This window comes from Miscanthus floridulus, chromosome 8 (assembly GCF_019320115.1).
Source record: "Miscanthus floridulus cultivar M001 chromosome 8, ASM1932011v1, whole genome shotgun sequence".
Taxonomy (NCBI): domain Eukaryota; kingdom Viridiplantae; phylum Streptophyta; class Magnoliopsida; order Poales; family Poaceae; genus Miscanthus; species Miscanthus floridulus.
In genome coordinates this window covers 34573315-34588901 of record NC_089587.1, presented here as the reverse complement: position 1 = coordinate 34588901, position 15587 = coordinate 34573315, and the positions used below count along the sequence as shown (strand labels likewise).

Below are 15587 nucleotides of genomic sequence, written 5' to 3'. Positions count from 1 at the left end.
CCCGAGGCCTGCTAATCCACACTTGCTGGCCTTTGTAACCGGGCAACCTTTCTAGACAAAAGACAATTTAGCCCATTCCTTTTTGAATTGCGGCAGATTCTCCACCCCCTCCCCCTATTTTCCCTTATCCTTAGGTCATATTCATAAACTAGCATTTGTTAGGAGAGTTTCTTTATGGATTCTTTTAGAAACAGATTCGTTTAAACTTCGTCAGTCTGAGCTTTCTAAACTTAGTAATGTTTGTTTTCATTCTATATACCCTTAATGAAATACGTGCACCAAAAAAATAACAAAAAAAGTTTCAGAAATTATTTCATAAAAAATAATTCAGAAAAAAATTCGAAAAGTTTAAATGTATACTGTAGCAAAACATTTTACCCAAAGAAAAAGCAATAAAACTTTCAAGGAAAAGGAAATGGTCATAATTTCCTAGGAGAAATTTTTGCAGACATGTCTAAAACTTAATTAGAAAAAAAGGATCATGGAAAAAACACAGAAGAAACAGAAGAGATTCAAATATAGCGTGTGCTATCTTTGTGATCCTTGACGATCCTGTTTACACAAAATTATCAGGCCTACCGTTTTCAAGAGCAACTACCACTATGTACATGCAGTTGCAAGTCACTACTAGTTACACAGGCGGCAAGTCATGATCGTCATCCGAAGACTCCGGTGCCTCTTCTGCTGAAGCTTTAGGTGTCACTGCAGCCACCGGCGAGATCACGCACCGGCACATCGGGCACGTCCGGTGCGAGTGCAGCCACATGTCAATGCACCCCACGTGGAAAATATGCATGCAGGACGGCAGCCGCCGCACCATCTCGCCGCCGCGCACGTCCTCGAGGCACACAGAACACACCACGCAGCTCGCGGCGGGCGGCGCCGGCTCACGCTCACCCCCGCCACCCGCCTCGAGCGCCGGGCACTCGAACGCGAACGCCGGCGGCACATTCACTTGAGGGCACGGGAAGCCCGGGCGGGCGGCGCCGCCGGCTGTGACGGTGACAACGAGCTCCGTGCTCGCGCCCGGCCGCTGGCTCCGGTGGTGGAACCACCTCTTGGGCGCGAAGCAGCCGGCGACGATGAGCAGCAGCGCGGTCAGGGCGGCGGAGGCGCACGCCTTCCAGACGCTGAAGGACGACGAGACGAGCACGCAGAACACGAAGATGGTCACACAGACGACGGCGATGCCATAGCCGAAGGAGGCGCCGTGGCGGTCGACGTCGTCGTTGTCATCAGCGTCGTCGACGACGGAGCTCGCCTGGAGCTGGAGCCTCGGGTACATGTTGAGCATGGACATGGTGATCGCCGTGAACGTTTACTAGAGTGTACGAAGCTGATTCCTCGTGTGGAATGTTACCATGAACGAATATACATTTTCGTGAAATTTATAGTCTTCGCCTTGAGGCTTTGTCAGTAGGATTTAGAGAGTCAATAATGCTGCAGTTTGGTCAACTTTGTAAGAACAAATTTAATTAACAAACAGTGGACAAGCGATCATGGTCTTGTTAGACATGTGTTGCTTTATCTGAATGATGAATAATCAATGGGATAAGAGTATATTATTTAAGAGTTTGTTTAATCACCACCGCACGGCAGAACTGATGAGAGACCTACGGCGGCGTCGCCGTGGCGTGTTCACTCTGCCGTCGAGATGCCGGCTGTAGGGAATTGCATTTGCATGACCCTCTTGTTTTCCTAAATAGGCAACTGACGAAGAGTTTTGACAAATGGATAAGTATCATGAAACCAGAAAAAAGAGTGATTAGGGGGCGTCACTTATTGTTTCTATACCTAATACTAAACAAGTAAAATTTCTGACATACTTTTTTCGTCCGGTCTGCCCAAATGCGGCTCGGTCTCACTCTCACCCGTGTCCTGTACTCTGTATGCCGATTTCTTTTCTATTTGCGTTAACCGAACATAGATTAGAAGTAGAGTAGAGAATAAAAAGAAATACGAGGTTGTAGATGTAAAGAAAAAGTGGAAGGACATTAATAGTTTTAAAAATATATCAGCGTTCCTGATGCAAAATGCCTAAAACTAAGTGGGTCTCTCATGGTGGACTTCTTTTTCGGCTTGGGCTTAATCCTTTAAGTTAGGCCGGCTTCATTGTGGGCTGGACCAAACCCATGCAAGCCTATTTTTTTCCATTTCTTTCGTTTATCTCTTTATCTATAAAAACAGAGATCTTATAAAATTCGCAAAAAATCATAAAAAAAATCAAAAAATACCAAACCAATTTTATTAGCTTCATAAAAATGTGATCTATCCATAGATGTTATGAATCTTCTTAGGTTGTGCTTTTTCTATAGGTGCGTTAAATCATCCTTGCATATGTTGCATGCATATAGGTTTAGCGATGATTGAGACGTGCCAGAAGCAAACCCGGAATACGCGGAGGTGGCTAAGGAGTACGAGGAGGAAGTCCTCGTCATTGGTGTTCCTAAAGCCATTACTAACTTTCTATTGTTGTAAGGTCCTAATGGCTAGAGGGGGGTAAATAGCCTATAAAAATTTCTACAACAACACTTAAGACAAGTGGTTAGACAATTATGAAGCGAAGAGAGTGTTGCGCTAGTCTACTCAAAATGTAAGCCTCCTATCTATAATTCTAGTTATCTATGATCTCTAAATCACACAAGAGGCTAAGTCACTACCACTAAGTTAGTGAGCTCTCAAAGACTAACTAAAAAACCTCACTAACCACTAGACAAGACATAAGCTTTGGCTTAGCTCACTAGGTCGCTATGTCAATAAAAATGGCCAAGAGAGTTAGCCCAAGCCAGTCAAACGATATTTATCAACACCCCAAACAATAGAGCCGTTGGCTCAATTATTGAGCAGTCTGGGTACTGACCGGACGCGTCCGGTGTGGCGACCGGACACGTCCGGTCATAGCGTTTGGTCGCTCCGTGAGAGCCACATGTCCCCTTCAAATGAGTTAGCCGTTGGCGCCCCAACGGCTCTCTCTGTCACACTCTGACACTACTGATCGGATGCACCGTTAGAAAGTGATGGGACGCAGGAGAGGCAGTGTCAGGTCGAGTCCAGAGAGCTCTCAGAGCTGCTCGAAAGCGACAGGACGCATCCAGTACTGCCAACCGGATGCAGCCAGGGTCAAGTCACACACCCTCGCGCATGCTGCCCTCTCTGACCGGAGGCGACGCTCTGCGTTAGGTCACTCGAAGTACTGAGCATCCAGTCATGTCGAAAAATACACCGAGAGGTCCAGAGCATGACCGGACATGTCAGATCACTATTGAATGGACACACGCCAGAGTTCAGTCACCTCTGCCTTAGACGCTCACCTTGGGTCCAAATACCGGACACGTCTGGTCCCAATTCCGGACGTGTTCGGTCACGTTTGCAACACAAGCCCGAGCCTAGGTAACACATCAGACGCGTCCGGTCCCAAAGTCGCACATGTCTGGTCACCCTGTGACCAGCGCGATCAACTCATTTTCAACTTCAACTTCTCCACCCTTGCTCAAATGTGCTAACCACCAAGTGTATCACCTTGTGCACATGTGTTAGCATATTTTCATAAACATTTTTAAGGGTGTTAGCACTCACTAGAATCTAAATGCATATGCAATGAGTTAGAACATCTAGTGGCACTTTGATAATCGTATTTCACAATGAGTTTCACCCCCTCTTAATAGTACGACTATCTATCCGAAATGTGATCACACTCGCTAAGTGACTCGATCACCAATAAAAGCTCATATCAATTATAACTTTGCCTTGAGTTTTTTATTTTTCTCTTTCTTCTTTTTCAAGTCCGAGCACTTGATCACCATGGCCATCACTATCTTCATGATCATCATCATTTGCTCCACCACTTGGAATATGTTACCCTATCTCATGATCACTTAGAGCAAAGGGTTAGCACTTAGAGTTTCATCAATTCACCAAAACTAAACTAGAGATTTCAATATCCCCTTTTTTATAATTGATGACAATCCTTTCACAAAGATATGAATTGAAATTCAATTGAATTCATGTTGCTTGCCTAAGCATATTTATCATGTGTAAAAGGATTTGTACAAGTTTCATGAATTCAAATTGGTAGCATTTGCTCCCCCTACATATGTGCTAAGAGTTTGAATTGAAGCTTGCACATATGCATGAATTAGAGTTGTGGGAGAGTAATGTCAACCAAATGATGCTAAGGTATAAGAGATGGATCTTTGAAGCGTGATACCAATCGGAGTGCGCCAATATACCATCCTTAGCACCATGGTTAGTTAGATACCACTTGCAAAAACAAACACTAGATATCTCATGAGATTAACATTATATGAAAGGCTCTAGTACCACTTGTGAAAACAAAGCAAGGCATATCTAACTATCATCCTATGCATGCTAGTGTTTCATTTTATCAATCAAACCTACAACTAGCATACACCACACAAGCGTGGAAATTTAATTTAAAAGTTATGCCATGCAAACAAACATATGAAATGCACATTCAAATGCAACATTCAAGTTTATAAGCTTGCTCCCCCTACTTATGTGCTTAAATTTTAATTGATCCCCTTATTTTCATATTTCTCCCCCTTTGTCAACTTTTACTTATTTTTGTTTCTCTCCCCCTATCTTTGTGAGTTACTTCTCCCCCTTTATCATCAATGACCACAAAGGTTCAATTTTAGATAGTTTAAGATTATCAATGTCAATCAATGGGGTGAGGATTATTTTCCCAAATTTGGTTCAATCTAGAACACTTGTAAAAAATATTTAACTCGGTTTGATCCAAGGACAAGCTTCTTCACACCTCATTTCAAGGGATATCTTGACCATGTTGAGTTAAACACTTATAGCTCATTTTCTAGATCAAACACTAGGTTCAAAAGCCCATAAACATGTCATATGCTACCTCTAGATCAAGTCAAGCATAGAAGCAATAGTAGTACCATACAAGCATCAAATTCATTTAATTTTCATGAATGAGCCTCTAAAACATGAGGAATGACTAGATGCACTAAACATGTCCTTAGCAAAGGATGTATGCATGCCAATCAACTTTTATCTTGGATTGCTCAAAGGAGAGGCATGTCATGTAAGTGAGGGTGCATCAACACATATTTGAGAAATTCAATATGTTCAACTCATTCCTTAGCTTGCAAAACCTTTTCTCATCAAGTGGCTTGGTAAATATGTCGGCAAGTTGATCTTCGGTGCCCACACTCTCAATTGAAATGTCCCATTTTTGTTGATGATCTCTTATAAAATGACGGCGGACATCAATGTGCTTTGTTCTTGCATGTTGAACCAAATTGTTGGTTAGCTTGATTGTACTTCCATTGTCACATAGCAATGGCACGTTCTTGAACTTGATTCCAAAGTCATTCAAGGTGGCCTTCATCCAAAGAATTTGTGCACAACAACTACCGACGGATATGTATTTGGCTTCAGCGGTTGATAATGCACAACTATTTTGCTTTTTTTATGACTATGAAACAAGTGATCTTCCCAACAATCGACAAGTGCTCGATGTGCTCTTCCTTTCAACCTTGCATCCCGCATAATCCGAGTCAGAATAACCAACTAACTCAAACTTTGTTCCTTTGGGATACCACAAACCAACATTTTATGTATACTTTAAGTACCTCAATATTCTCTTTGTAGCCTTCAAATGAATTTCTATCGGTGAGGCTTGGAATCTTGCACACATGCACAAACTAAACATGGCATCCGGCCTTGATGCGGTCACATAGAGTAGGCTTCCAATCATAGAGCGATACAACTTTTGATCCACCATGTTGCCACTTGCATCACTATCCAAATTTCTATTTGTTCCCATTGGTGTACTAATGGCTTTGCTTTCATTCATGCCAAACTTCTTGAGCATGTATTTGATATACTTGTCTTGACTCACGAATGTACCATTCTTCAATTGCTTGATTTGAAAACCAAGGAAGTAACTCAACTCTCCAATCATGGATATCTCAAACTCATTAGCCATCATCTTCCCAAACTCTTCACAAAAGTCTTGATTGGTTGATCCAAACATAATATCATCAACATAGATTTAGAACATAAACAAGTCCTTGCCAATCTTCTCGGTGAAAAGAGTGGTATCAACCTTTCCCGTGATGAACCCTTTATAGAGTAGGAAGTCCCTCAACCTCTCATACCATGCTCTAGGTGCTTGTTTCAATCCATACAATGCCTTCTTCAACTTGTACATATGGTTGGGCTTCTTGTCATCTTCAAAACCGGAAGGTTGCTCAACATACACTTCTTCATTGATGTAGCTATTGAGAAATGCACTCTTGACATCCATTTGATAGAGCTTGATGTTGCGAGCACAAGCATAGGCTAGCAAGATTCTAATTGCTTCCAATCTAGCAACTGGGGCATATGTTTCTCCAAAGTCAAGACCTTCAATTTGAGCGTATCCTTGTGCTACTAATATTGCTTTGTTCCTTACTACTATACCATCTTGATCTTGCTCATTTCTAAAGATCCATTTGGTTCCAATCACATTGTGGTTCTTTGGTCACTCAACTAATTCTCATACTTGATTTCTAGTGAAGTTGTTCAATTCTTCATGTATGGCATTTACCCAATCAACATCCAACAATGCTTCATCTATCTTCTTTGGTTCAATGGATAACACAAATGAGAAGTGCTTACAAAATGAAGCGAATCTTAATCTTGTTTGTACATCTCTAGAAATATCTCCAATTATAGTGTCCAATGGATGATCTCTTGCAATATTGGTTGGTTGGAGTATTGGAACTTGATTGCTTGCACTTGCTTGGCTAGTTGATTGATCCACTTGAGATGATGAGGTAGCCACTTGATCTTGCACATTATCATGAGTGCCACTTGTACTTGCTTGATTTGTATCATTTTGCACATTTAAGTTAGAGAGCACTTGCACTTGATCATCTTCATCATCAATCACTTGTCTAGGCCTTAATTCACCAATATCCATGTTCTTTATGGCATTTGAAAGTTGAATGCCTCTAACATTATCAAGATTCTCATTCTCATCTTGGGAACCCTTGGTTTCATCAAATTCTACATCATGAACTTCCTCAAGAGTACCACTAGCCAAATTTCAAACTTTATATGCTTTGCTTGTCGTGAAATAACCACGCAAGAATCCTTCATTACATTTCTAGTCAAACTTTCTCAATCTAGTGTCTTTCTTCAATATGTAGCATTTACAACCAAAGACCCAAAAATATACAATGTTGGCCTTTCTACCATTCAACAGCTCATATGGTGTCTTCTCCATCATGGGGTGACAATAGAGGTGGTGCTATAATAGCAAGCCATGTTGATTGCTTCGGCCCAAAAGGATTGACTCACATTATACTCACTCAACATTGATCTTGCCATGTCAATCAAGGATCTATTCTTTCTCTCAACAAGGCCATTTGATTGTCGAGTGTATTTGGTTGAGAATTGATGTCTAATTCTAAAATCATCACATAACTCATCAATTCTAGTGTTCTTAAACTCACTATCATTGTCACTTTTAACTCTCTTGATGGTTGTCTCAAACTCATTGTGTATGCCCTTGAAAAATGATTTGAATGTTGCAAACACATCACTCTTGTCTACTAAAAAGAATTGCTAGTGCTCATTATGCTCTTCTTAGGATGGGTGTTTTCAACTTGTTTGTTGGCTTGACAAGAGCTACAAAGTTTATCCTTCTCAAATACCACATCTTTCAAGCCTCTAACTAGATCATGCTTAATCAATCTATTCAATTGTTTCATTCCAACATGACCAAGCCTTCTATGCCATAACCAACCTATGCTAGACTTAGTGAACAAGCATGTTGACAATTGAGCTTCACTAGCATTGAAATCAACCAAGTATAGATTCTCATATCTAAACCTTTAAAGATCAAATTAGAGCCATCTACACTTATGATCTCTACATCATCTACTCCAAATATGCATTTGAATCCAAGATCACACAATTGAGCCATGGATAGCAAATTGAAGTTCAAGCTCTCTACAAGCAACACATTAAATATGCTCAAGTCATTGGATACTGCAATCTTATCAAGCCCTTTTACCTTGCATTTGCCATTGTCACCAAATATGATACTATCATACACATTGCTATCATTGGTGTTGATTGAGTTAAACATTCTTGCACCACTGGTCATGTGTTGAGTGCACCCACTATCAAGAACCCAATGTCTTCCTTTGGCTTTATAATTGACCTACAAAAGAAAATCAATTCTTTTTAGGTACCCAAACTTGCTTGGGTCCTTGAAGGTTAGTTACTAAGCTCTTTGGCACTCAAATGACTTTCTTCTTTGAGCCCACAATTGGTGTACCAACAAACTTAACCTTCACTCTATTTACACCCTTGATAAGCATGTAACAAGAATCAAACTTAATTGAGGATACATTTGGTTGCTTGTTCTTATTCTTACAATATTGCTCTACATGCCCAACTTGCTTGCATCTATTGCAAAAACCGACCATTGTTCTTCATAAAACTAGTCTTGTGAGGAGCAAATGCCGCCTTGCCTTTTTTGGGGGTATAGCCCAATACCTATTTATTGAGAGAAAACCTTTGGCTACCAAAGCACTTTAGCAAGCGGCCTCACCACCATAGGCATTGCCTAAGGCGCGAGTGAGCTTATTTACCTCCTTCTTGAGGGTCTCATTCTCAACCATTAGTGAGGCATCATAAGTGAAACCATCACTACTAGATGAGGTAGAAGTGGATGTGCTACAAGAAGGGTTAGTGGGAACAACAACAATAGGCTTATAGAATGATTCATCAATTATGTCACATGTTAAGCCTATGTCACATGTTACAATTACCCTCTCATTTTGGTCAACAAGAGTGGAATGAGCTTTTTCAAGCTTTTTGTGAGCCTCCTCATGTTCTTCCTTTAGACTCTCATGAGATGCATTGAGCTCATCAAAGGCTTGCTTAAGGGCTTTTAGTTTCTTACGCAAGCCTTTGCATTCCCTTCTCTTGATGTCAAAATATTCTTTAGCATCTTCTAACATATCAATTAGTTCATCTTTAGTGGGTTCATCATCATCATCACTTTCACTTTCATTATCATGTTCCTCATCACATCTATCATTATAAGTTTGTACCTTAGTGGCCTTGTTCGTAAAGCAAGTCGATGGAGTGTCAAAGAGATAAGGCTTCTCATTTATGGCAATGCTTGCAAGGGCCTTTTTCTTGGTGGTCTTGTCATCATCATATCATCATCATCACTTGAGAAAGCATCACTATCCCAAGTGACCACATATGAACCACCTTTCTTCTTCTTGAAGGTCATCTTGTCCTTCTTCTCCTTCTTCTCCTTCTTCTTACCTTTATCATCATCTTTATTTTCACTATTGTAGGGGCATTAAGCAACAAGATGATCTTTGCTACTACACTTGAAGCGCCTTCTTGCTTCATCCTTGCTCTTGGATGATGACTTCTTCCTTCTAGCATGATAGCCCTTCTTCACCATAAATTTGCTAAATCTCTACACAAAGAGAGCCATCTTCTCATCATCAAACTCATCAAAGCTTGAGTCTTCATCTTCACTTGATGATTCTTGCTTTCCCTTGCCCTTGGATGATGTGGCCTTGAATGCCACACTCTTCTTCTTCTCATCCTTCTTCTCATCTTTCTTCTGCTTCTTCTCTTCCTTCTCATCATCATCTCTATATGTGTCATCGGTCATCACATCACCCAACACTTGGTTTGGTGTCCTGGTGTCCAAACCACTCCTCACTAGAATAGTGACGAATGTGCCAAACCTTGATGGCAAGCATCTGAAGAACTTGTGGGAGAAGTCCTTGTCCTTCACCTCTTCTTCAAGTGTTTGAGATCATTGACAAGCACTTAACGCCTATGGAACATCTCTGGCACACTCTCATCTTCCTTCATCTTAAAGCTAGCAAACTTCTCCTTAAGGATATATGCCTTGGCACCCTTCATCGCTTGTGTGCCCTCAAATGATTTCTCCAACTTCTTCCATGCCTCATGAGCCATCTCAATGTTCTTGATTTGCTCAAATGTTCCCTCTTCTAATGCATCATGAATGGCACTAAGAGTAATGCCATTGTTTTGGAGAAGCACCTCTTCGACGACGGTGGGAGTCTCTGGATCAGCTATCTCAATCTTGGTCTCTACCACCTTTCACACCTTTCTATTGTTTGACTTGATGTATGTTTTCATCTTAGACTTCCAATAAGGATAATTGGTGAAGGCTGACGTACGCTGATGTAAGGTGGTGCGCGTGGTGTGTGAGGACCGGACGCTGGCCTGCGTCCGGTCAGGGTCCAGCGGACACATCCGGTCATGTTTTTGATGCTCTGGACCCTCTCTAGAAGTGATCTAATGTGAGGTGGCGCAGTGTCAGGTGAAGTGACCAGTGTGTCCGGTCAGTGCTTGGTGGCATGGGCATGTGTGCACGGGCAGGGCTGGCACCGGCACATCCGGTCTTGTCAGTTGTGCGTCGGTCATCACTTGGGCGCTGGCGTGGGTGAATCTGACCGTGGAGATCATGCGGATGACATTGAACATGGGGGACACATGGACAACATCTAGCGATCGGACGCTGGAGACCGTGCATCCGGTTAGTTGGACATGCGTGTCCGGTCGCCCCATGAAAGCAGGCAGTGAGGAGCCCAACGGTTCTATTTCATGTGGGCTTCTATTTAAGCCCTATGGCCAGCTCTAGCTCACTCTCTTTAACACCTCTGGTGTTACAAGCTTGCTTAGCACCTAGATTAAGGCCTAAGAGAAATTATCAAGGCTGGTTTCTCGGGTGTTAGAGTTAAAACTCGTATATAGGTGTTAATAAAAATCCCGACAAGGAAATAGACGGGTAGTTTTAATCGTTTGGCACGAAAAACATTTTTTATAAACAAAAATATAGTATGACTTGTAATTGGTACTTAAGTAAAAATTGAAGTACAAGTTGTGTAGAGGAAAAATGCAACTTTGGTTTTGGAGAATGAATATTGTTAACTAGGGTTTTTGCCGGCTCAAAAATCATATTTAAAATTTAAAGACTAGCTTCTCGCATCAATGGTAAAAATCAGAAATTATATTTTAAAGCGTTGTTTATGGTGATTTGTTTTGCGCAAAATAATAACATAACACCCTAATATTTTGTTCCATGGCATGGTATGGAGTATGAGTTATCGTGTGAAATGTTACTGGTGGAAGTCAATAGGGTTTAGATCTTTTGGAGTTGCCAACAACATATCAATGTTCACATCCGCGCCGCGTCGTCTCACGTGTAGGCACACAACCAGCAAAGCCACGCGATGCCAATGTGTTCGGCTGCAGTGTGCTCCCTCGCGTCCTTGCTCGGGAGCATCTTAAAGGAAATTTCTGAGCCGCTTTCTCCCTCCTTGCTCGCTTTCGACCGTTCATCCCACCTACTCACCGAGCTGCTGTCGCTGTTCTCGTTGCTTCGTTCCTCCCCATCGCTTGATCAGTAGTGCACGTTGTTTCTAGAGGAGCACATGCAGCACCATCCTTACCGTGCTATTGCTCTGTCATGCCCACGCCCCGCTGTTCCCTCTCCCCGTGCTCCTTCTTGTCCACGCTGAGGCCAAGCTACTGCTGCCACTGCCACGCTAGGATGCGCCCGAGCTACATCTGTACGTGTGTCCCTGGCCACCGTGTCCATGGATGGGCTCCTCACATGGGTCGACGAGGCTGAGTGCCAGTGCGACTTCATGATCATGGCCGCTTGCCTCGTGTCCGCGCTGCGTCAACCCCCACGCCGCCGCTCTCCTCCCTCTCACTGAAGCCCGTGCACGGCTCTGCCTCGCCTCAGTCTTCCTCACACCCTGTGGCTCCTTTCGCTGCCCCGCAGCACCTGCCGTGGCTGCACCACCATCGTGCCCCACCGTGGCCGCTTCCACCACCACCACCGCATGCGCGAGCGTGCCATGCCCGCATGGTGCTGAGTAGCCGCCCTGCCAGTGCCGCCCTTCCGTGCTCCTTTTCCGGCCCCGCTGTGCCCCCATAGCGCCGCAGCCACTATTGCTGCGTCATCTCACGCCGCCTGGCCGCCTTGCCCATCGTCAGGTCATGGCTACCACCGCCTTGCCCGTGCACTCCTCCCCGCGTACACGCACCGCTGTTGAGCAGCCACCCGCGCCTAGATGCCCCATGCCGTCGCCTGCCTGGCCCGTGCCATAGTAGCTAGCGTGCCCGCCACCATGATTCATGCGGGCAAGCTGTCGAGGGCCGGCTCAGGTCTTACCGTGGCTAGCTTGACGTCTCACGGGCTCCTGTGCACCTCATTAGCAGGTTTCCCTCCATCGTCGTGCCTTCCCCGGTCGGGATTGACCGCCATCCGATGCTCCTCTGTTTTGTGCTATTCTTTTGGGGAGGGAGAAAAGGTGAGAAAGGTGAATAGAAACTAAGATAGGGTTCTACGTGTAAAATACGTGACTCACATGAATAGTGCTTTGGTATTATGGGTTGATTTGAGGAAAACTCGGGGGGCCTCATGCAAGTTTGCCATCGCGCTGGGCTCGTCCACGCGTGGGCTGGCCGCTTTCGGTCGCTGGGCCGCTGACTGTTCCGCCTGGGCCACTGGTCGCGTGCCCTGTCTAGGTCGGCCTATCGCCGCTGCGCCTGGGCCCCTCGCGCCCACGCACGCGCCCTGCCCCTGCCTAGGCTATGGCCTGTCTGCCCGCCTTGTGCCGCACGCTCCTGGGCCGCGCTCGCCGGTTGTGGGCCACGCTGAGGCCGCGCCCGCCGTGGACTGAGTGGGCCACGGTGTTCTTTTTGTTTTTCCAATGAATTAGTGAAGATTTCCTAAAATAAATTCTGAGCTGATTTTGTTATTTAAAGATAAAATTATTTAAGAGTCCAAAAATTATGGAACAAATTTTGTTGAGTTCCTAAAATCATGATCTATCTATTAGCATATTGGTTCATCTAGTTGGTGCTATTTTTAAGGTTGCTCTAATCATTTTAAAATGTTTAATATTGTTAAAATGTGAACTTGTGGGAATTTTTGTGGGGAAATGGTGATAGTGTTGACCCTAAAAATTTTACAGTAAAGTATTAATATTATTATCTGCTCACTGTAATTTCTGTAGCTCTAGAATAATTAGTTTGCTAGATAGATAATGATGTCCTATTTCAAATAAAGATTAAATCGATAGAATGGAATAACGAAACACCTTAGAATTGTATAACTAAAACGCTCATTGGGAAATGACACATTTCTTGATGATGTTGATGCGTAGATTAGAACGTTAGTCATTAGAGCAAGTTTGTTAGTTCGTAGTATGTACTCTGCTTTAAGAGTTGTTGTTGCCTTGTTAATTAACTGTTGCATAATCTCTGCATCGCATTGCATACCATAATAGGAACGTCGATAGATTGTGGAGTCATCGGGAGTTGCTGGTGAAATGGTACTCTTGGAGATCGTGTCGCCAAGATGGAATGCTAACTTTTTGTTATATTTTACCCAGGCAAGCCCCGATGCGTAATCCATACTTTTTTGCACTTTAAATTATATTTGTGCATTAAGTTTTAAGGAGTTGAATGAAACCCACTTGCATAAATGTATCTTTATCCTATGAGTCTTACTAGAATGACAGGATCGTGTAGATTGCTATGCTACAGGACTCCAATAGAAGTCGAGTGATTGCCTGTCACTCGCGACAGATAGGAAATATATTATTGTTGTTACTATATTATTATCACTTGGAATATATATGTGAATGAAAAATGGAGACCGGGCAGGGATATGATTTGGGTAATGGTGGGTGTAATGGGTTGTGTCCTGCGGCTAACGGGGCATAGCTTGGTTATACTTTTTTTCCTGTCTGTGTCGGTTAAGGACCGGCCATTGCATTTGACTCTAGGCAAGTCACAAACTTATTATCCCGAGCACATACTTGTGTATGGGCGCAGGGAAGGCTTGTTATTCTCTTGTCATGGGTTCCAGCTCTTTCTAGACCGACTTTTAGGGTGGTTTTTAGGTGGAGGTCCTAGCACCGCACTGAGTCCAAGACTTAGGGGCGGGGGCTTGGAGTCCAAGTTTGGACGGGGACCTAGACCCCATGATAGGAGGGTAGTGGATTGGTCCTACTTGTGCCTAGGGTACAAGTGGGGCATGTGTTTTGGGGTACCCAGCTGGGCTCATTGATTCGTAGATCACTGCCGTGTCATTATGACTTGTCTACAATCTAGCACCATAGTAAGAACTGGAAGATGAAAGATAGTAAAAGGAAATCTGATTGCTTGCCACCTGCTTGAAAGTAGCACAGGTGCTTACATAGAATGGTTAGTTAATGAACTAATACTGAATGCTAATAAAATTGAATATAAGGACGCACGCTTAGTGTCGACGAAATATGGTCGGTAGTCTACCTAGGGGTATGCCCAAGGTAGTAGATTGTTGGCAGACAGATGCGTAAGCCTTAAACAAGATGGTGATGCAATCCAGGTTCGGCCGCCAAGAAGGCGTAATACCTACATCCTGCGTCTGATTGTATTGCTGTATGTCAATGAGAGATGTTTTTTAGAGGGGTCCCCTGCCTGCCTTATATAGTCTAGGGGGCAGGGTTACAGATCTAAAAACTAATCCTAGCCAGTTACAACTACCATATGTGGCCGGATAAGGATTCCTATTCTAACCGACCAGGATCTTGCTTGATCGCCAAATCTGCCTTGACTACTTGCGCAGGACTCCGATCAGGTTGGCCGGGCCACGCGTCGTCTTTTGGTGGACCGGACCCATTGATCCGGGCCGGCCCAAGCCTAGCCGTAAGGGTATAGGGGTTAATACCCCCACAGCTAGTCCCCGAGCACCATATATTATGCTGCGACATGCCATTTTTACCTTCTCCGACAAGTAAGGCTTGAGTCCTTGACATCTCTGACCACCATTGTCGCCGTAGAAGTAGGTTGTCCAAAGAATGTATGGTGCTTCTAAGAAAAAAGAAAAAGATTTCCATCCTGTGAAGTGTGCCCACTTGTATTTCTAAAAGAAATGTAAGTGAATCTTGAAGCATAGCATCCTTGATCATCAGAGATGTAGTGGTCGAAAAAGCAAACACATTCACCACAAGGTGAAGTGTGCCCACTTAGTCCCCGAGCCTAGCAGTAGGTGATGTAGGCATGTGGTGCCAGGGTCTAAAACAAATTACCAGTTAAGTTGAGGACCCAATTGTCGTACAGGCGATACGAGATGCACTGGTAGGTGCATCGTATCGATGTTGTCCCCGGGCTTGCTGGAAGGTGAAGTATGAGCCTTGTAGGAAGGTCTAAATAGATGTCTCTCAACTGTATGTGTGTACAAATCATATGTAGCCGAGAAAAACGGTCTCCGAGCAGTAGTCGGGACAATCCCCGAGCACGATAGTAATCCTTACAATCAGTCAAAGCATAAGGGTCGATTAAATAAACATGTTCACCGCAAGGTGAAGTGTGCCCACTTAGTCCCCGAGCCTGGTAGTAGGTGATGCAGGCACATGGTGTCAGGGTCTAAAAGAATTTCTATCAAAACTAAGAATCCAATCGTCGTGCAGGCGATACGAGATGCACCGGCAGGTGCATCATACCGATGTAGTCCCCGAGCTTGCTGGAAGGTGAAGTATGAGCCT

At 43.7% G+C, this 15587-nt stretch overlaps 1 protein-coding gene across 1 annotated transcript; it reads right to left on the bottom strand.

Moving 5' to 3' along the window:
* Positions 1-631: 631 nt before the first annotated feature.
* On the bottom strand, positions 632-1300 carry LOC136468851 (RING-H2 finger protein ATL17-like). Its single transcript, XM_066467265.1, has one exon. The coding sequence runs from the start codon at positions 1298-1300 to the stop codon at positions 632-634; it is 669 nt and encodes a 222-aa protein (XP_066323362.1).
* Between the last annotated feature and the right edge of the window lie 14287 nt (positions 1301-15587).